Below are 20,754 nucleotides of genomic sequence, written 5' to 3'. Positions count from 1 at the left end.
TACAGGTTTTCCCTAGCCAATCGTATCTATGACACGTCATCCATGAGAGTACTACAGACTCTCCACTTCGCACACTTGATTTGACGGAATGCTAGGCTAGGAAACACCCTAGGATGTTCAGCTCAGCTGAGGCTGAAGTGTCACTTAGCCACAGAACCACCAGACGAGGGGATAAATGGCTGGCAGCGTCACTGCAATTCCCAGTCCAGCTTCACTGTCATTCCCTTCAATCAGAATATTCTTTTACTCTTCCGTACAACATGTCTGACTTCTTCATCCCTCCACCAGGACTGGCTTTCCGGCTCCTTGGTCAGAGAAGCAACAGGGTTCTTGTTGCCAACTCCAATGATACCCTCACGGACTACGAACTGGGGGCAAAATATGCCGATCAATGGTTCACCCTTGAGCCCGCACCAACGAGCGGGCAGTACTATATCAAGAGCACGGCCTCAGCGAACCAAGGAAAAGTCATCTTCTGCCGTGCCGCCGAAGGTGAAGTTGGCGTTTGGAACAAGGACTATGACGATCAGCATTTCATTCTCGAGCCTGGTGTGGGCGAGTTCCTCGGAGGCTTCCGACTCCATGCTCCCTCCACGAACAGGGTGATCACCGCCCAGCCCTCAGCTAACTGGGTTCGAAACTATCCTGCGGATGGGACCAAATATAACGATCAGTACTTCTCATTTCTCTTTGAAGACACTGAAATCGATCGCGTGGAGTACGATGCTACAGACGCTCGGCCTGTTGGCACTATGCCAACATCTTTTCCTGTTGAATTGGTCAATCGTGGCAATACTCCGGCAAAGCTGAATGCAAACATGAGTCGATCGGTTTCGGAAACAGCCTCATTTGACTTTCACACAGGGATGACTCTTACGGTGGGGGCAACTTTCAAGTCTGGTATACCATTCATCGCAGAGGGTGAGATCAAGACAGAATTCAGTGTATCGACGGACTTCACTTGGGGAAAAGCCACCACGGTCACATCGCAGATCGGATCCTCGGTGGAAATCGAAGTTCCTCCTCACTCGTCCCAGAAGGTGGTTGGCGTTTATAAACGGAGCACCATTAACCTCACTGCCACCATCTATTCCAAGTCGAAGAGCACTGGAGTCGAGGTTGTGACCAAGGCAATCTACAGGGGTACTCCTGTTTGGGGGTATAGTTATACCGTGAATGAGGCGAAGCCCCTCTGAAAAGATGGTGGTAAGCACAAGCTATAGTATTTATTTGGTGATCACCACTAACTTCAATGGTAGACAGTTCCATGGTCATGATGCCTCTGAAGCAGACGAGTATATTGGAAGAGCTTGGTGATCCCTTCGTTCCGCTTCGCTATCTGCGCAGTAGTTAGTCTTAGCAGTAGTCAAAACAAGTCCACATCGGCCTTAACCCCGCATCTGCATCCTCATTTTCATCAGCTTCAGTAGAACTCACCTTGAATCAAAATGTCTTTTCCTGGTAAGCATCCAGTATCAAGTATAAATAGACTCATTTCAACTCAGTCGCAGCCCATCTTTTGACCACTGATCCTGGCCTCCCTCGGTCGAATCCCACCTTCTCTCACTGGCAGGATCCCCCTCATCCCCTCGCGACCATCCAGTCCCCCACTTTCCCCGAGAAAACTGACGTCGCCATCATCGGATCTGGCATCACCGGTCTGTCTGTCGCCAGAACTCTCCTGGAAGGAGATTCATCCTCCCAAGTGACGGTGTTGGAAGCTCGCACGTTGTGCTCAGGCGCCACCGGTCGCAATGGGGGACAGCTGGCTGCGAATATCGGGGAAGAGTATTCACATCTTGTGTCGATGTATGGAGTAGAAGCGGTAGGGAGGATTGCTGAGTTCACGTTTTTGAATCTGCAAGAGATGTACGAAATTGCGAACGAATATGCAGGAGAAAGTGAAGCCCAGACGCTGGAGAAGCTGCGCGTGTTTCTCACGGATGAGACGTTTGAATCGTTCAAGGAAAGCATCACGCGGTTGGAGACAGATCACCCCCGTTTCAAAGGGATTTATACCATTCTCGACGCGGACAGATTGAAGGTAATTCACTGCCCCGTCGCGACTGGGAGTAACACTGAGAGAAGCAGCAGGAACACAACATCACCGGCGCAGGAGGGGCGCTTCTCCCTGCAGGAACCCTCTGGCCCTATCGCCTCGTCACGGCCATCTTTGCCAACCTGCTCAACACCCACAAGTCCAGGTTCAGCATCGAGGCAAACACCCCCGCGACATCAGTCGCATACAACCCCGACAATGATCCATCTCATCCATATACCATCCATACACCTCGCGGGCCTCTTCGCGCCAGGAAGATCGCATACTGCACAAACGCTTACACGGGGCATCTACTTCCCCAACTTCGCGGTCGTGTCTATCCCTTCAAAGGAACGATGACAGTTCAACGCCCGGAGAAATCAGTCCCGAATAAGGGCGACTCGCTATCATGGGGATTCCATTATCCACCGTCGTATAGCCCGCAGTCGAAACAATATGCGGCCGGGCTATACTATCTCGCCCAGAATGCAAAATCTGGTGACTTCTTTTTCGGTGGCGAGAATGCCTCATTCGACGAGTGCCTGTCCGCAGATGATAGCCATGTCGGAAACGAGTCTATTACTGAATTGCTAAATACTCTCCCTGGGTTTCTGGGTGTGCAGGAACCTCGCGATTGGGAGCTTGTCCGTGCTTGGAGTGGGATCATGGGATTCACTGCGGATGGGCTTCCGGTTGTGGGACAATTGCCTTCATCTCTGACTGAACGCAATGGTGATGGAGAATACATTGCGGCTGCGTTTAATGGATATGGAATGGCCAATTGTCTTCTTTCCGGGCAGGCACTGGCAAAGATGATGATGGGTGAGGATGTCAGTTCGTGGTTCCCCGACGCATACGGGATCCACGATGAACGGTTGCGAATGTTGACGGTGCAAAACTCAATGCAATATTATATTGATTTGTTGGCTGAAGAGGAAAGGCCATCCTCCCCATGAAGAGAAAATGAAATTTTATTGATGATAGGGTATCAAACCTTGTACATGTCTATCTAGGCGAATAATGTATTGTACATGGCGGTTGTGGTCTGCAATCATCCACAGTGCAATGCACGCCTGGGAATATTTTGAGCAGACGAAATAAAAAAACAAAAGCAAAAAAAATGGACTCGCGGGGAATCGAACCCCGGACCACTCCCATGCTAAGGGAGTATTATACCACTAAACCACAAGCCCACTTGTTGAAGACTTCGTGGTGGGTTCTGATTTAGAATCCGTCCCGATCGGCTCTCCCGTCCCACACGGAAACCAAACTTCACTCCTTGGACACCTCGGCAACAAAATCCATCAAACTGGACTGCGCAGGGACTACAGGATCCGACTTCCATGTGCGCGACTGTAGAGACGGTTCTTTGTCTGTAGCTGATCGACCGAGCCTTTCAATCCCGCGCATTTCATACACCTGAATGGTCATCTCATGCCGGGACAGCATCACCTTCATCTTCTTCTGTTTTCCTGTCTTGGGTGAAAGCGTCAACAATTCACCGTGATGTGGATATGCCGCCTCCCATGTCGCTGATTCACCTGCACCTGGCGATGGCTTCGGGTGCGATGACGAGATGGCGGAAACAACATCCAGCATGACAAAGTGTGTAATGACTGCGGCCGCTTCGTCCCTTAAGCCAATGCGTGCCGGGGGTTGGGTATCCGGATGCCGTGGCAGGTTAACAGACACATCGAACTGGGTCCCAGATGCCGGGGGCGAAAGATTGGTACGGATTTTCACGTTGAAAGAGCTTTGGGGTGTGACCAAATTGGCTGAAAGCGTTGACTCTAACGGTACCAAAAATCCTTCGACCAGAGCTTCAACTTGAGGAAGTCCCTTCTTTCGTGCAAGATTCACGGAAGAAAATAGGCTGGATGTATAATCACAGGTGATCCCGGCGGATTTCAACACACGGTATATATCCTTCACAAATGACTCAAGCCATCGTACCTGCGAGCTGTGTTGGAGGTATGCCATTATCGGCCGTAGTAGCTGGTATTCGAGAGCATGTCGTCGCACAGGTGTCAACGGTGGAGGAACCTGCGTCCTTCGACGCAGATTCTGACGATGCGCGTAAGCGAGAAGAATGCGGATTGAGTATGCAAGTGCATCCGCAAGCACATCTTGCTCGTGAGATTCCTGTTCATCATTTGCAGAATCTTGGTTCACATCCACCAAGTCCAGCATGATCTCCTGTTCATCGGACACAGCGAACTGAATCAGATTCTGCCGCGTCGTGACCCCCTGCTTGGCGATGACTCTTGCCTCTCGGACCAGCTCGTGGAACAACTCCTCCTCGTAGACTGTGTCACGCGCCTGTAAGATGCGACTCTCGATTGAATCCTCGCCGTTCAATACTGGGTTTTGCAGCTTTGAGCACCCGGTAAATCGGCCGCTCTCCTTCACACGCACACGTACAGTTCGCGCCTTGGGTGGAATCAGACCCTTGTCCAGTATCAAGCTTCCATCGTCCGCTCGTCGTAGAGATGCAAGACCTCGGTCACGGAAAAGAGGCGTAGCTATAGACATTTAGCATCAATACGTACCATCCCATTCTGGGCACCTCACCTTCTAAGAAGCCGTATTGAACACCCAGTGACTGTTGTTCCCGCGGCAATCTGCATACCTTCCAGCCCTTGTCCTTCACTGCCAGCACTTCGTTCCAGTATCTAGTCTCGGACGCAACCTCGGCTTCCAGTCTTGTAGCGGAGTTGAGCAACTTGTTAGCAGCAGCATCAAAGTTCTGCAGTCTCCACCCACGCGACACTGTCTTGGTATCTCCTTCACTTGACTCTGGTTTCGGTGGAGGGTTAACGACCTCTGCGTTCAACGAGCCGAGGGGCGCGACGCTCTTCAGGTAGGCAGACATGGAGGTTTCCGCTTGACGGGGGGCATTTTTCGAAATCAACAGAGACACAAAATCGAGCGCAAACATCGTTTCCATATGAGCTTGACTATTAAGAAAAACCGGTCAGCTTCCCTCCCATTCATCACCAAAAGCCAAACTTACAGAGCGAACTGGGTGATCTCCGCACGGCGCTTGTACAGCAGCTCCTGTCGCTCTGTTGTGTCCAAATCAGCCGTCGATTTGTCGTCTTCATCTTCGTCCAGCACGCCGTCCTTTTCCTTCTCTTCCTGGATTTTGGCACGAAGGCTTGCTTCGTTCACGTCACGGAAAGATCCATACTGAGCGTTGATCTGGGCGATCTCAACGGGCAAGGAATCCGGACGGTCGCGTTTGTCGATGAGCGGACGGAGGGGGAGGTTGAAGGAATCGGACATTTCAGCGGTATTTCAGTGAGCCTCCTGCATTAGCGGGGCCCTCGATCGAGAGGCGTGAGTGGTTGATGGTAGAGTCAGCCTTTGATGCTGTTGAGTTGTTGCTTTGAGGTGACGCAGGATGCACGTGACTCTGCTACGTTGCGCAACAACAACTCGACTACCTAGCTGTGTATGTGATAGATATTGTGTTTACAGACTCTTATTTTTTAAAATTATTCATTGGGATAATAAATAAATCCTTGCTATGGTTGCATTTACGAATCTTCATACTAAATAGTGTTCACTGAAGTAACAATGTTCTCGAGTGGTCAAAGATATATATCTGTTTTTGGGCCCCATTTTGCAAGTACTCAGATCGCGAATTTCCAAAACTCTTAATTTATCTAATTTAACTACACATGTATACCTAAGCCATAAGAGAAATCACAAAATCATTTCGAGTACATAGAGCCTAAGAAAATTGATTGTATTGTGTTGGGATTGACAATTATTTCCATGGCTATTCGTCAATCGTCCACTGCCAGTTATCGCGGCATGTGGGTATCTCAGCTGAGAGATCCGCACCAGCTTATGCTGATCCATATGACACCACTCTTACATATTATTGATGTTGAACGCAGCTGTTCTGCTGGAATAAATTGGATTCTTCATGGATAAGTGCCATCTTGACAAGGTTATCGTGAGCCAAAACCAACCTAGTGATGCATTCTCTACGTGAAATAGCAACCCAAGGCAAATGGCATCTGGTTCACTATACAAACTACGACCGATAACCTTGCACCGCGATTAGAGGAGTTGAGAGCGTTCTCCGGGATGTCAGGACAAGACAGGGGATATGGTCAGATAGTTCCTTGTCACCAATTTAGTGTGGTATACCCACATATATGTGAGAATGACAGTGCGGCTGTCGAGTGTCCTATGTAGATGTTGATTACGCTGAGGCAATTTCCTGCATACACCATAGCATCCTGAAACTCTAGCTCGCTTTGTGTCATATTTTCATTGTAAGATAATCCGAGGTTTCGCTAAAAGCTGATGGACACACAGGACTACAACTTGTCTTATCAAGTTGAGCACGAGGAGACCGGACGTGGAACCTGGATATTGTTGCCAACAGTGCCATAACCGGTTAGCTGTTATCCAGCGAGCACGGAGACCTATGGTTCTTGGAAACGACAAGCGCACTTACACCACTACTATGTAAACCGTGCCCGGATGGCCTACAAGCCAGATTACAGCAGCTGGTGATGTAAAGGACCATGAGTGGTCTCGTCGGACTGGATCGATCCGGTTTGAAAGGGATGTTTGTAGTGGTCATGGCGTCACCTTGCCAAAAGCGGATAGACTCCACGTGAAGTAGGCAGCCCTGCCCTAAAACAAAACCCCTCATCACGTGATATTTGTCCCGCACTAAGTCCAAAGTAGACAGTACAGTGACGTCGACTAACGGCCTGTCATTCTTGCAGAAGCGCAAGAAAATCTCCTGTCTTGCAGGTCAAATGGGTAGGAACCATTCAAAAAGCGCCGGGATCGCATCCTCAGACAGACCTCTTTCTCAAACAAAAGTCCTAAAGGACGAATGGATTGCTGATTATTGACGCCCCCAGCCAAGATCCTGTCGCATTGGTCAATGGCCTGTGCCCGCCTCAGTCTGTGACGTACATTCTCCCACTCCCGCTTTCTCTCACCGGAATACCCCACCGTCACAAAAGATATCTATCATCCCTCAACGGCTCCTATCGTCTTCTGTTTTTTTGATTGTCTCTTCTGGTACAACAGATCAATCGATTTCCTTTTATTGTAGACTGGTCTAGAGCTGTCATCGACGCGATGGCTACAGTCAACATCCCCGTGGAGCCGCCCAAGAGACGCCGCATTGGTGTCTTGACCTCTGGTGGTGATGCTCCTGGTATGAACGGTGCCGTGCGGGCTGTCGTCCGTATGGCCATCCACTCTGACTGCGAAGCTTATGCGGTCTTCGAGGGTTACGAAGGATTGGTGAATGGCGGTGACATGATCCGTCAGCTTCACTGGGAAGATGTCCGCGGTTGGCTTTCCCAGGGAGGTACTCTCATCGGGTCTGCCCGATGCATGGCCTTCCGTGAACGCCCTGGTCGTCTCAAGGCGGCTAAGAACATGGTCCTCCGTGGTATCGATGCTTTGGTGGTTTGCGGTGGTGATGGTAGTTTGACTGGTGCCGATGTCTTCCGATCGGAATGGCCCGGTCTGTTGAAGGAGCTGATCGAGACGGGCGAATTGACAGAGGAGCAGGTCAAGCCATACAAGGTGCTGAACATTGTTGGTCTGGTAGGATCGATCGATAACGACATGTCGGGTACCGACGCTACCATTGGTTGCTACTCATCCTTGACTCGTATCTGTGACGCCGTTGACGATGTGTTCGACACCGCGTTTTCTCACCAAAGAGGTTTCGTCATTGAGGTTATGGGAAGACACTGTGGATGGCTGGCACTGATGTCTGCCATCAGTACCGGTGCTGACTGGCTTTTCATTCCTGAGATGCCTCCCCGTGATGGCTGGGAGGATTCCATGTGTGACATCATCACCAAGGTGAGCTGCGACCAGGTCTTCGGAGGATAGTAATATACTAACTATCTTTTCAATAGAACCGCAAAGAGCGAGGAAAGCGACGGACAATTGTTATTGTGGCCGAGGGAGCCCAGGACAGTCATCTCAACAAGATTTCGAGTAACAAAATCAAGGACATCCTCACCACGCGCCTGGGTCTGGACACTAGAACTACCGTCCTGGGTCACACCCAGAGAGGAGGTGCAGCCTGCGCCTACGACCGATGGCTCTCGACTTTGCAGGGTGTGGAAGCCGTTCGCGCTGTTTTGGATATGAAGGCCGAATCTCCCTCGCCCGTCATCACCATCCGAGAGAACAAGATCCTTCGCACACCATTGATGGAAGCTGTCCAGGATACCAAGAACGTCACTCAACACATCCATGACAAGGACTTCGCAGCGGCGATGACCCTTCGTGATGCCGAATTCAAGGAATACCACTTTGCATACCTCAACACATCCACTCCCGACCACCCGAAGATGATTCTCCCAGAAAACAAGGTACGGACTCCAACGCGACGAACTCATGCAGCCACTAACAGTGAAATAGAGAATGCGCATCGCTATTATCCACGTCGGTGCCCCCGCAGGTGGTATGAACCAGGCCACTCGCGCAGCGGTCGCTTACTGTCTCACTCGTGGCCACACTCCTCTTGCCATCCACAATGGTTTCCCAGGCTTGTGCCGACACCATGCTGATAAGCCAGTCGGCTCTGTTCGTGAGATTGAGTGGCTTGAGTCGGACAGCTGGGTCAACGAGGGTGGTTCGGACATTGGAACTAACCGTAGCTTGCCTTCGGAAGATTATGAGACCACCGCCAAGTGCTTTGAGCAGTACAAGTTTGATGCTTTGTTCGTGGTTGGTGGTTTCGAAGCATTCACAGCAGTCAGCCAGCTCCGCCAGGCTCGTGAGAAGTACTCCGCCTTCAAGATCCCAATGGTTGTTTTGCCAGCAACCATCTCCAACAACGTCCCAGGTACCGAGTACTCCTTGGGAAGCGACACCTGCCTTAACACATTGATCGACTTCTGTGATGCGATCCGACAATCCGCCTCGTCCTCGCGTCGCCGTGTCTTTGTTGTCGAAACCCAGGGTGGCAAGTCGGGTTACATTGCCACTACTGCCGGTCTTTCAGTGGGTGCCGTGGCTGTCTATATCCCCGAGCAGGGAATCAACATCAAGATGCTTTCTCGCGACATCGATTTCTTGCGAGACAACTTCGCTAAGGACAAGGGCGCTAACCGTGCCGGAAAACTTATCCTTCGCAACGAGTGCGCCTCCAACACTTACGGCACTCAGGTCATCGCGGATATCTTCAAGGAAGAATCCGAAGGCCGATTCGAGTCTCGTGCTGCCGTCCCTGGTCACTTCCAGCAGGGTGGCAAGCCTTCGCCGATGGATCGTATTCGCGCTCTGCGCATGTCGATCAAGTGTATGCTGCATCTTGAAAGCTACGCTGGAAAGACTCCAGATGAGATTGCGGCGGACGAAATGTCCGCAACGGTCATTGGTATCAAGGGCTCCCAAGTGCTCTTCTCTGCGATGGGCGGAGCCGATGGTTTGGAGGAAACAGAGACTGACTGGACTCGACGTCGCCCCAAGACCGAGTTCTGGCTCGAGTTGCAGGACACAGTCGATATCTTATCAGGACGAGCCACCGCTGGCGGTGAAAAAGAAACGTGGTCATGCTATGAGGGCAGTACGTCATCGTGAGCGGAATGCGTTGTCTTAAATACTGACCCGTCTTAGATGTGAAACCGTCTGTGCATCCTTCTACATCATGAGAAACTCGTTTCCGAAAAAGTTAAGGGACGTTGACGATTGATGGATGAGAGATACCTTAGATATCCGGGATGACAACCGCTGACAGCATGCGACCGCGACGATAGAGGAGGTCATGAACAAAGCTGTTTTTCATGTTTTATATGATGCTATGGATAAATTGACTTGTTTAATACAAGAATCTACGTTAAGTATTGAATTGCTTCACATATTCTATTCAGCAACACCGTATCTTTCGTATTGCGTAGAAGGCTTTGCACAATATTGGAGGGCAATGTTTCTTCCAATTGACCCAGGTCGATGGTGTATTTATCTTTGATAACAGAATGCATTTCGAACAGCGTGAATGACAATCGAATTTTTGAATTTCCACTGTTGCGATGTCAATCGAACCTCATGGGGCCATCCGCGATGCGAGTCAGAAGATGGCTGCTTACGGTGGAGTAACAAACTGACCGCGGCAATATCGAGGAACTACATTAGATTGCGATCAGCAACGGGCAGGCACGATGCGCATCGTCACGCTGGACACTTATATAGAAAGCCCCCGCACCTCATGTATACGAATTTACTTCTGACTCTAATGAATAAACCCATCGCAAGATGCACTGGTGTCGGAAAAAGAGCAAAAAGGCCGCGGCAGCCTTAGCCGCATCACAGCCAGCCCAGCCAGCCCAGTCAGCCCCTGGACCAACACCATCGCAACCAACACCTCGACTTCCTCAATTCTCCCAACCAGCCCCTCAACAACTCCAGCCAACAGAACCTGCACCTCGACCTGCAACACAGTCCCCTCAGCCACCACCATATAAAGCGCCATCTCCAGCAGTCAGCGTACCTCTTGGACTAGATGCTTCACAGAATGAGGAGATCACGGCTATTTGGATCCAGGTTGAAGACCGAGTGAGAAAGCTTGCGTACCAACAGGGGAAACACGTCAACCCTGCACTCGGAATCAACGATGTTCTTGCAAATTTGAATGCGGCCCAGCAGCCCGACAAACAAGATTCAGAGACATCGAAGATCATCAAACAAAGCTTTAGCAGGACCCTTGGACTGATCAAGACCGTCGGAGGAATTATTACTGATGGAGCGTCTCAGGTCAGTGATTCTTTATGTGCTTGATTGACCTAGACTGACTGGTTCAGGTGTTTGCCCCGGCCGGACAATGCTATAATGTCATCAGTTTCGTGATCAACGCCTTCGAGAATTGTGAAAGCGTTTTCGAAGATTTGGCCCAGCTTCTCGATAAATGCGCGGATCACCTGGATCGTCTCGGTCATTATATGAAAGGTGGAATGGATACAAAATTGACAAAGGTCGCCTACCAACATCTGCAGCTATTTGTGGCAATCTGTGAGCGGACATTGAAGCTACGAGACTCGCGATGGGCAACGTTCAAGACATTCATGAAAATATCTTTTCTTGCCGAGAATGACATCCAAGACCTGTTGGGAAAGATGGAAAGTCTGGTAGATAAAGAGGGACGACTTGTGGCGGCACAGACATTCAATTTTGCATCGGAGGCGGCGGCCAATTCGAAAGCGAACTTGACCATCAGCCACCAGATGCACAGCAAGCTGGATACATTGATCGAGGGCAGAGTTGATCAGAAGGAAAGCCTGGAGGCAGAGAAGGACAAAAAGACACTTTTGAACTCTCTCGCCTTTGACCAGAATCCTGATAATTGGGACAACACAAAACAGGAACCAAGGCCCTTTTGGCTGACCACATATAACAACTTTCGCAAGTTCGTTGTTCCAGGAACGGGTGAATGGCTTTTATCTAGTCCCACGTTCCATTCGTGGGCAACGCAGCCAAAAACCCCGTCAATACTAGGTATCTTGGGTACAGAGGCCTCGGGCAAGAGTTATTTGACCTCGAGTGTCATTCGCTATCTCCGACAACATCACTTCTCGGAGCACTCCAACGCAAGGCACCTGGTCGCTTTTTACTTCCTGAATAGACAAAAGACAGAGGATAGAGTTGACACCATTGCCAAATCACTTGTGTGGCAATTTGCAGATAACGACGCATCGTATATGCAGTCAGCAGCTCATATTTGCGAGAAGACCAGTGTTCTCGACCCAGAGGAGATTCTACCCCGACTGCTACTTGATAATAAAACGCTGTCAAGGATTGATGCTAGATTTTATATTGTCATCGATGGACTCAAAGATACAGTGGACGATGGTCTAATTCGATTTCTTCGAAAGGTGTCGGACAGTCAAAGCCAAGCCGTCCGTGTTTTTCTCACTGGTACGCCCTTATCCTTTCAACAACTTGCAGGGAAAGGTATCTCTTCTCGCACAATCCCAATAACATCGAAGAACGCCGATGACATTAAGAAATTGATTGACTCTCGGATGGATAAAATCGAGGCTCTTTCGGACAGCAAGCGGGTTGGAGTGGCTGAGCTGCGGAGGAAAATACAAGACACCCTTTACAAGAAAGCAGCAGGTGACTATTTCAAGATAGATTTGGCATTGAACCAGATCAGCACATTGGACTATGTGAAAGATATCGATCGAGTTCTCGAGGGCGCAGGCAAAGAGCGATCACAACAGATCCGAGAAGAGATACAGAATTTGAACGAGACCAGGACGCCCAGGCAACTCGAAGAAATAAATGAGATTGTTTTGTGGCTTACCTTTGCGGCAGAGCGTATCCGATCGGAGCAAATGGCAGCTGTCTTGTACATGAAAAGTCATGAAGCGCCCCTGCGTTCTTTGGAGGCTATGTTCAGGACAAAGTACTTACTGTTCATGATCGACCGTGATGGATATGTCGATTTCAAATCATCCAAGGCTTTGAGGGTCATTCCATTGAGAAGCCAACTGAATGCAACCGCCGCGAATAATGACCAAGCAATACAACCCGGAGAAATTCAGATCGTCCAACATTTCCTCAATACCGTCTGCCCTCCAGCATTGTATCAAAAGCTTGAGTTTGAGCAGTATCTCAACCAAAAGCTGAGCCCCAGAAAAGATCAGATCCAACAAGAAGACAAGGATACTGCCCACCTCAAGCTTGCATTGATTTGTTTGCGAGTCTTGACAGAAGGGGGGGATGCAATGCTTACAGTATTGCAAGGATATGCACTCCGCTATCTTGTACACCATTTGTTGTCGGTTGATCTGGCTTTGGTGGATCGTGAATGGAAAAGCAAAACTGGACCTAATCTGGCGAAGCTGTTTACCGATGAAAGGTCAATCGATATTTTAATGTGGTCTAACAGCGTCGGATCTCTGGCGAGCCCCCGAGCACGCACAATTTGGCTGGACGAAGAGTACAACGTCGATGAGATTCTGAGATGGATGAAGGACTCTGCAGTTATCTCAGACATTCAAAACCAAGCTGTCAGAGCCTGGGTTGCCGATTTGGCATCTGGCAGCCTCAACTCAACCGAAGTCTTGCTGAAACCCTCTGCGATGAGAATGGCAGTCCACTGTTTCAGGGAACCGTCATCACAGACAGTGACCATGGCTGCATTCCAGTTTATTCTTGCATTTATTCTTAGAGTAAGTTTTAACCCCTACCCTGTGCGTTACGTTTCAGTGCTAATTTCTTGTTTAGATTCAATTAAAAAAAGACTACTTTGTGGCACAAGGCACAATCACCAGACCCTCTCCTGAACAGATCAGCCAAGTCGAATCGTGGTCGCAAGCCGCACTTAATATAACCGAGAAGGATGCACTTTGGGAGGTGCAGATGGCTATAATCTTTGCGGATACCGGTAGAAGGGGCGAAGCTGAAAGAAGATGTCGCCATGCCTTGCAGCTCGATGGTCTCAATTGGCGGGCCTCGCATGTCCTGGGAAACACGGTAGCATCGAATGAAGAGGCAATTAATATCATGATGGTCCTCGTTAATCGCCTCCGAAAGGACTCGAGTTGGATGGAGGATCCTACCTATCGGAAAGTCCTTGCCCAGATGACCTTCGATTTAGGAAATAGATACTGGGCGATGGATAAATTTGATGCTGCCACTCAAACATTCTCCCAGTCGATCCAAGAGGATCCCACCAATTATATGCGGACATATGATATTTTCTTGCTTTATCAGTCCAACAAACGGTGGTCCAACATTGCTGAGCTCATAGGGCTGATTGGATCTATTGAAAAATGCCATCTCTCAATCATGGCCATTCGGCTGGCCGACCAGGTGCAATTTCATGAGATCCTCCTGCAGACCGCCATCAAAACCGAGAAATTTAACGTTCTAAGCGATGTGTACAAGAATGCGATTGAATCCGCTTCAGGGGCCCAGGAGTATACCGCCGTATTCTTCATTCGGCTGTATTATGCCTTGGCACTCTACCAGATTCCCAATCGCCGGGAAGATAAAGTTATTGGACTATGGGAAACGGCTTTGAAAGAAGATCTTCCCCGATCCGATCTGGATATGGACACTTGCCTTCACCTTGTGGTGGGCAAGCTAGGAGCTGCGTATCTCCACAATGCACGAGAAGCAAAATCAGCCGGAGACCCTGAGGTAGCGATGGAATTCCTCGGGAAAATATCTGATATGCTTCCGGAAGAAGTACCCGCATGGCAGTTGCTCTTACCACCACAGTTGTTTACTGCTAGATATCATTACCTTGAAGGCGACGAAACCCAAGCCCGATATCATGTTCGAAATACTGTGCAGGTAGCTCTTGAAATTCTCTCAGATGATGATGAGGGTAATGATCTCGCGGCTTACTGGAGATTTTTGGGAGCTTTCCTGCCTTTTGACGATGACAAGAATGTATTGACCGCGCTCTCGATGATCACCATCAACCATCGCTTTCAGGAGAACGAGAATAAGGAGCCCGAATACTCGATGTCTTTTGACTGTGACGGCCACTGCGGACATGTCTGGAACCCCCCGAGCGAGATGTGGCTATGCAAAGATTGTATTGGTGTAACCTTGGATCGTAAGTGTTACGATAAGTTGCGAAACGGGTCTTTCCGCTACAATATTTGCGCCTCTCAACATGAATTTGTGTTTATACCAAAGTGGGACGAGGAGAGAATCAAGAACCTGCCTCGGGGATATGTGCCTTGGGGAGAGAAGAACATTAGCCTTGGGGATTGGCAGCGGGAAATTAAGAAGAAGTATGTTGATATCGATGGCTAAAAAATGCTTGTAGTATAATAGTGGGATTTCTGTTTTATATTTTTGTTGTGTTTAATCTTGCGGCTAAGGTCTTATATAGATAATTTTACCTATTCTGTTGAAGTCATAGAGTTTCTTTCATCATAACCTCAGCTTCTAAAAACATGCTCTGAATTCTGCTATGTTGTTTTTGTTGATACTTGATACCAAATGCACGATTGTCTGGTTTGGAGACAGGTCGGACGCCGCATTTTGAAGCTTTTGAAAACATATCCTTATACCCGCTGGGCATACTAGGGTTTATATTCCATCATCATAAAAAAAAAATATTCAAATCTCACCACACGTCCTATTTAAGATGGCTACAGATTTCAGGGTCCTGCGTAGGCAATTCCATCCATCGACGACGAGCACAGACACGAGGATCGTAGAGAATATCGACCTTGTCCCTGAGAATGAGTTCTTCCACGGCAGCCATTCCGTCGACAGAGTCGCTAGTGCCAGCCTGCTCGACATACCTATCAGTTGCGAGATTCATCATTATATGCGCTTTCGACATAGGCTCATAGTCATGCGTGCGCCATCTGATGTGTCTGCGAGGAAACCCCCGGGAGTTCGATCTTGACCAGCAATTGGACAGAAACAAATGCCGATCTACTACATCTGATCCTGTTGCTGACGCAGCGAAAGTCGTCATCTGGAGACGAGACAGAATGATACCGACTTTGACGATCGGAGGATTGAATAACACCAGTAAACCGATCAGAGTAACAAACCCCTGTAATGGCATTGACTTGAACCTCATCCTTGAAACCTGAAAGAAGATCACAAAAGGCCGAGTTACTGATGTGGCGATCTCTAATACAATATTCAACCTTGTCGTTCGCAGGACATTCACGAAGTAGATTCACCGTGTCACCGGCCTCTGCTTGTTGCTGCTTTTCCTGAATCCAGCTTTGCACCTGTCCCATAAGCTCACTGGGAGGGACTTGGATCCACCAATACTGACCGTTAACATACGAATCTCGAGAGTAGGTATAGACAGCTTTATCTTCGTCTTCTAACCGTCCAAATCGTATTTCGTCGACTGGAGGATTGTTTTCGTTTTGCAACCAGGTAAAGTGCTGTTCAAGTGGAAAGCATGACAAGAAGTCTCCTTCGACGCCATGCTCAAGCAGGGCCATGCAATATCCGATGAAATCAGAAAACATAACCCCATCCGTGTAGCTGGTTGCTCCGCAGATGACAAGGTAAAATGATTGTCGTTGGTTTTGTGCCCTTTTGGAGTCATGAGATGATCCCTGGTGGGGGTCCGTTAACTCCATGATTGCGGACACTAAGGAATAGGTGGAGCTACAAGGGGATATGAGAGGAGGGAGGAAGAAAAGTGGAAATAGCAATGTTCAGTGTTCCGGCAGGCAGCATTTCCTTGAAGGATGACAGAATGATGACGATGATAAATTCAGGCGGCAGCTCCAAAGGATCCGAATAGACATGGGACTGCCAGCATGGCTTGCGTGAATCAACTGATAATAAAGAGATATTAGCAATTCCAGGCCAATGAATTGCTTGCTATCTTTTGTTCAGGGACACTTCAAGGTGGGGCAGGATACGCCGTCCAATTAGTCAGGGACCGGCCAATGAGGGGCTGTGGTTGTATCACTCCGTCCAAGCTTAATCCGACCCTAATCAATCTAATCTAGAGTTTCTCTCGTTAAGATCCACTACGATTTTTCATTGAATTCATGTTGAACAAAGCTTCAATTTTGAATAAAAATAGTATTCCGAAACTATTAAAAAACTATCATCTCAATATCCAGACTAGAGACCAAAACCCTGCAATCACACAAATCACATTTGAAATTGCTTATCTATGCACCTTAACCCAACCCATGCAGATCGGCATGTGAAGTCAATTTTCAAAGGATGTGCACTGTGCCTTTTTAATAGTTCTGCTGTTCTAGAATAGCAGTCGTGTCAATCGCAATGATTCTTTATGCAATCCATGCATAATCAACGGGTAATACCCCTGTAAGAGAAAAAAAAAAAGTTTTACCATCCGTTTGCCACGTACCTGGGCCTAGAATCCAAGCTATGGAGTACCGTGGATCACGCAAGCATCAGATGAACAATTCATATCTACGACAGCAGCCGGCGGAGATAGACGGAGCCAATAGGATGGCCTGTTTCAAGTGTGTCTGGACAGTCGACTGCGATTCGCTCCGCGTGTTTCCATCGCAGAAGACGGTGACTCTGACTGCCCCCCCTCCATAGTCCCCGAAGAGAAATACCCACTTTTTACTTAAGCTGGGTGAAAAAACCAGCCGGGAGAGGGTTTATATTCTGGCACTCCCGGGGGGTTTTGAGAATCATTCTTCTCATCAAGCAAACTATGGCGATTCTCGACTGGGTCTCGAAGAACCGCGACCAGAAGGCACCTGTTGTTGGTGGTGATGGTGGCTGCGCTGAAAAAGGCCAGACCACTGTTACTGTTTCCACTCCAGAGTCGTCTTTATGGTCATCGTCTGTGCCAGGCACGCCTCCCACTGGACTGTCGACACCGACCGGCGCTCACGATGCGGTTGCGTTGGATAAACGACCGGAATTCGGTCGGATGGCTTCGTGGAGAGGAGCGTTGATTCTTCTTGTCACTTCGGGCTCGCAGTTTCTCGACAATGTTTTTATGACTAGCTCTAACATTGCCTTGTCGTCTATTCAAGAGGACTTTGATGCCACCAGTGCTGATCTGCAGTGGATGATCTCTGCATACACATTGACCTTTGGTGGTTTCCTCTTGCTGGCGGGAGTTTTGTCTGACCGGTTAGTATCCCATCTTTCTATAGAAATAATATATCTAACATATACCAGCTACGGGCGCAAGAACATCCTCTGTCTAGGCCTTGCTTGGCTGTCTGTCTGGACATTGGCCATTGGCTTTGGACAGACATTTATCCAGCTCACTGTCTTCCGCGGCATTCAAGGCATCGGTGCAGCCATGACCGTCCCATCCGCAATTGGAATTATCAGCACATACTTTACCGGCGTTGACCGAACACGAGCATTATCCATCTATGCCTCATCCGGCACCGTGGGATTTTGTGTTGGTCTCATATTCGGTGGTTTCCTGACTGGTTCTTTGGGCTGGAGATATATCTTCTACCTCATCATCATCGTCACCGGTTCATTGGGCATCTTGGGATTCATCGTGATTCCAAAAGACGTCCAGAACGATGAGAAACCGAAGATGGACTATATGGGAGCAATCCTGTCCACTGCCGGTCTGATTCTCCTCCAGTTCGTGCTGTCCAGTGGTGGTGAATACGGCTGGGGCACGCCATTCATCATTGCCCTCCTCATCGTCGCCATCCTGCTTCTCGTTGCATTTACTCTCTTCGAGAAGTGGATAAGCTGTCCGATCATGCCATTGTCCCTATGGGGAATTCCCAACTTTGCAGGACTTTGGATTGCAGGATTCAGTAAGTTGACAAACATTTTATATCATGATCACTGCTAACTGGTTCAAGCGTGCTATGGCAGCTACCAAAATGTGATCTACTACATCGTCCTGATGGCCCAGCAAGTGGACAACCTCTCTCCCGGCGACACAGCCCTTCGCTTTTTGCCCATGGGAGTAATCGGGTTCATCGCCTCGATGGGAACCGGAATCGCTCTGGAATACGTGAATGGCAAATATACACTTCTTGCTGGTCTGATTCTCACAGTCCTGGCTCCTGTTCCCAGTTCTTTGACTGCAACAAATACAGAACCTGACTTGTATGTTTTATCCATGTGTTGAATATGAATGTATACTGACTGCTCCAGCTGGGTGAATGTCCTTCCTTCATCGCTCATCAGCATTACGGCGGTCTCTCTCATCTTCGTCACGACCAGTACAGCTATCCTGACTACCGTCCCAGTTAACGTGAAGAGTTTGTGTGGTGGCATGGTAAGCTCTCCCTCCGCTGAGCTTCTATACAAAACTAACAATCCCAGCTCAACACCGCATTCCAAATCGGCTCCGGCGTAGCCCTCGCCATCTCCGCCGCCGTCACCGAAACAGTCGATATCAAAAAGGGCCACGGTATCGCGCAGCAGTACTCGACTGGTCTATGGTGCTCTGCTGGACTGGCCGGACTCGGACTGGTCATTGCCCTGTTCTCTGTGAGCAGGAAGGGCATCGGACCGGGTGATCGCAGTGACACAGATGTTGCTGTTTGAGATAACGTATAATGACTTGCTACTTGGTTTTGGATAGAACGGCATTGGATACAGTATATTTGGTTTAGATATGATTGGCATGTTTTGTTTACATTTGCATGGTGGATTTAGATATAGATATAGAGGGGAAAAGTTATAGATACATTAGTTTTCAACTGCCTTAATGATATGACCTTTACTTTACTCAACTTCAACTTCATGATAATACCTACCATCCATAGCCATCCCGTCTCAATCTCCTTCAATCTCAAGTCAATCAACAAAAATAAACGAGCCCCACCACAGCGCAAAGTGGAACTCAAACTGTGGATCTGAAAATTCTACAAATTCAAAAAAGCGGACCTGAAAGTGAAGCTTATACCTTATCAGTGTCAACAGTCTCCACTATCCGGATTACCGCATTAGGAAGTCCCGGCTTACTCTGCCCTGTGGCGAGATAATAAGCGCCTTTGACGACTTGCATAATGCACTCCTTTCCATACGATTAAAAAAAGAACCAATGATGGACTCGGGATGGTCCACAGGACGGGATATAGCCCACTATTCACAGAGGCTAGAAAAAATCTTCATTGTTGAGGGACAGGGGCACAATGGAGGTGGTTTCGGAGGGGAGCACACCGTACATTCGTGGTGGATATCGTTGGGTATAGATTGGTCTGGGCGTGTCAACTGTCAAGCAGGAGATTATGCATAGCTGCTAATTACCCGAAATGGGTAGAATGCGCTTTGTGTTCTGTGCTTTGACCCGAGCCGATGATTGACTCAGACCCCGAAGCATAGACCGATTGTTTTATGATCTCCCGGACAGTTGGCAGGCTGATCCCGAGGATAATCGGCTTGTTTTCGGGAATATCAGGCACTGAAATTGTGCATATTGGCGAAGTTAGATAATGCTTCCCAATATCTAGCATTTTAAAACAGGACGTGTGGCAACTGCGGTGGGAAGCGCATTCCCTAGGATCAAGGCTATACCGGATGAAGAATGCAGTGAAACTGATAATTATACAAGATTGGGCTTTCTTAATTTTTAAGAACGTACTGATGTGTCATTGGCTAAGGTCGCTGCAGGTATCAATAGAGTAGTTTATTCGCCATCTTTCTTCTGAGAAACTGGCTTCGAATGAAGGGCATCGAAAATTCAGTCTATTTTATTTCATGTAATCTGGAAGTTAGAAAGTCATAGCAGCAGACAGGAGATGGAGACATACAGGTTTATTCATAGTGTTTCAGATTCTCCTGTGACTATCAGCTGGGATTGACAATAACAGAGAAACATACTAAACACGTGAATACTTTTTAAGCAGGTTTTAAAGGGCTGTACAGTTGAATTCATCTATATTTGCTCTGGATAATGGAGAGAACACCCCAGCTTACCTATTTATGTTAGCGTTCGCGGGGGAACAGGAGAAATTGTCCCTCAGATATCATTTGACACTTATCTACTATTTATCTCCACTCCTTCTATGATAATACCACGCTTTGGGTATAGAGGCCCTGTGTCTCTTAGAACGCTACGGTTTGCTGATACACAGAAAGGATAGGAATCCAGCAAAGGGGCTATGGTACATTTGTATCGCTATATATTTGAAGCAAAAATTGCTATAAAATGACGACAGCAACACCCAAAATGTTGGTCACTGCAACCTGTACTAGATCCCATGATGGATATTTCAAATAAAGAAAACTGAAAGACTATGCCAGTGATATCAAGAACTATATTGACTTTTATATTTGCCTGGAAT

The 20,754-nt window shown here is 48.4% G+C and overlaps 6 protein-coding genes and 1 non-coding gene across 7 annotated transcripts; 4 read left to right on the top strand and 3 right to left on the bottom strand.

The window, feature by feature from the left end:
• Positions 1-260: 260 nt before the first annotated feature.
• ASPWEDRAFT_28678 (uncharacterized protein) lies at positions 261-2,994 on the top strand (the record flags this gene model as incomplete). The annotated part of the gene is made up of 4 exons (XM_040833167.1): positions 261-1,143; positions 1,260-1,349; positions 1,506-2,044; positions 2,095-2,994. 4 exons carry the CDS (start codon positions 261-263, stop codon positions 2,992-2,994), a joined length of 2,412 nt encoding a protein of 803 aa, XP_040689770.1.
• Positions 2,995-3,159: 165 nt separating this feature from the next.
• ASPWEDRAFT_t125 lies at positions 3,160-3,231 on the bottom strand. The gene has a single exon. It is a non-coding gene; the product is annotated as a tRNA-Ala (tRNA).
• Positions 3,232-3,310: 79 nt separating this feature from the next.
• On the bottom strand, positions 3,311-5,323 carry ASPWEDRAFT_172880 (mediator of RNA polymerase II transcription subunit 17; the record flags this gene model as incomplete). Its single annotated transcript, XM_040830988.1, has 3 exons — positions 3,311-4,560; positions 4,610-4,995; positions 5,052-5,323. The coding sequence occupies 3 exons, from the start codon at positions 5,321-5,323 to the stop codon at positions 3,311-3,313; spliced, it is 1,908 nt and encodes a 635-aa protein (XP_040689769.1).
• A 1,830-nt stretch (positions 5,324-7,153) lies between these two features.
• On the top strand, positions 7,154-9,625 carry ASPWEDRAFT_109997 (ATP-dependent 6-phosphofructokinase; the record flags this gene model as incomplete). Its single annotated transcript, XM_040828138.1, has 3 exons — positions 7,154-7,894; positions 7,951-8,412; positions 8,462-9,625. 3 exons carry the CDS (start codon positions 7,154-7,156, stop codon positions 9,623-9,625), a joined length of 2,367 nt encoding a protein of 788 aa, XP_040689768.1.
• A 563-nt stretch (positions 9,626-10,188) lies between these two features.
• Positions 10,189-14,879, top strand: ASPWEDRAFT_156490 (uncharacterized protein). Its single transcript, XM_040829707.1, has 3 exons — positions 10,189-10,795; positions 10,843-13,215; positions 13,271-14,879. Exons 1-3 carry the CDS (start codon positions 10,298-10,300, stop codon positions 14,813-14,815), a joined length of 4,416 nt encoding a protein of 1,471 aa, XP_040689767.1. The 5' UTR covers positions 10,189-10,297; the 3' UTR covers positions 14,816-14,879.
• Positions 14,880-15,143: 264 nt separating this feature from the next.
• ASPWEDRAFT_172877 (uncharacterized protein) lies at positions 15,144-16,119 on the bottom strand (the record flags this gene model as incomplete). The annotated part of the gene is made up of 2 exons (XM_040830987.1): positions 15,144-15,491; positions 15,571-16,119. The coding sequence occupies 2 exons, from the start codon at positions 16,117-16,119 to the stop codon at positions 15,144-15,146; spliced, it is 897 nt and encodes a 298-aa protein (XP_040689766.1).
• A 1,067-nt stretch (positions 16,120-17,186) lies between these two features.
• On the top strand, positions 17,187-19,012 carry ASPWEDRAFT_28673 (MFS transporter; the record flags this gene model as incomplete). The annotated part of the gene is made up of 5 exons (XM_040833166.1): positions 17,187-17,614; positions 17,663-18,270; positions 18,319-18,568; positions 18,617-18,740; positions 18,788-19,012. 5 exons carry the CDS (start codon positions 17,187-17,189, stop codon positions 19,010-19,012), a joined length of 1,635 nt encoding a protein of 544 aa, XP_040689765.1.
• Between the last annotated feature and the right edge of the window lie 1,742 nt (positions 19,013-20,754).

The sequence above is a fragment of the Aspergillus wentii genome (assembly GCF_001890725.1).
Source record: "Aspergillus wentii DTO 134E9 unplaced genomic scaffold ASPWEscaffold_4, whole genome shotgun sequence".
Taxonomy (NCBI): domain Eukaryota; kingdom Fungi; phylum Ascomycota; class Eurotiomycetes; order Eurotiales; family Aspergillaceae; genus Aspergillus; species Aspergillus wentii.
The sequence above is the reverse complement of the archived record's forward strand: the minus strand, read 5'-3'. Positions and strand labels throughout refer to the sequence as shown.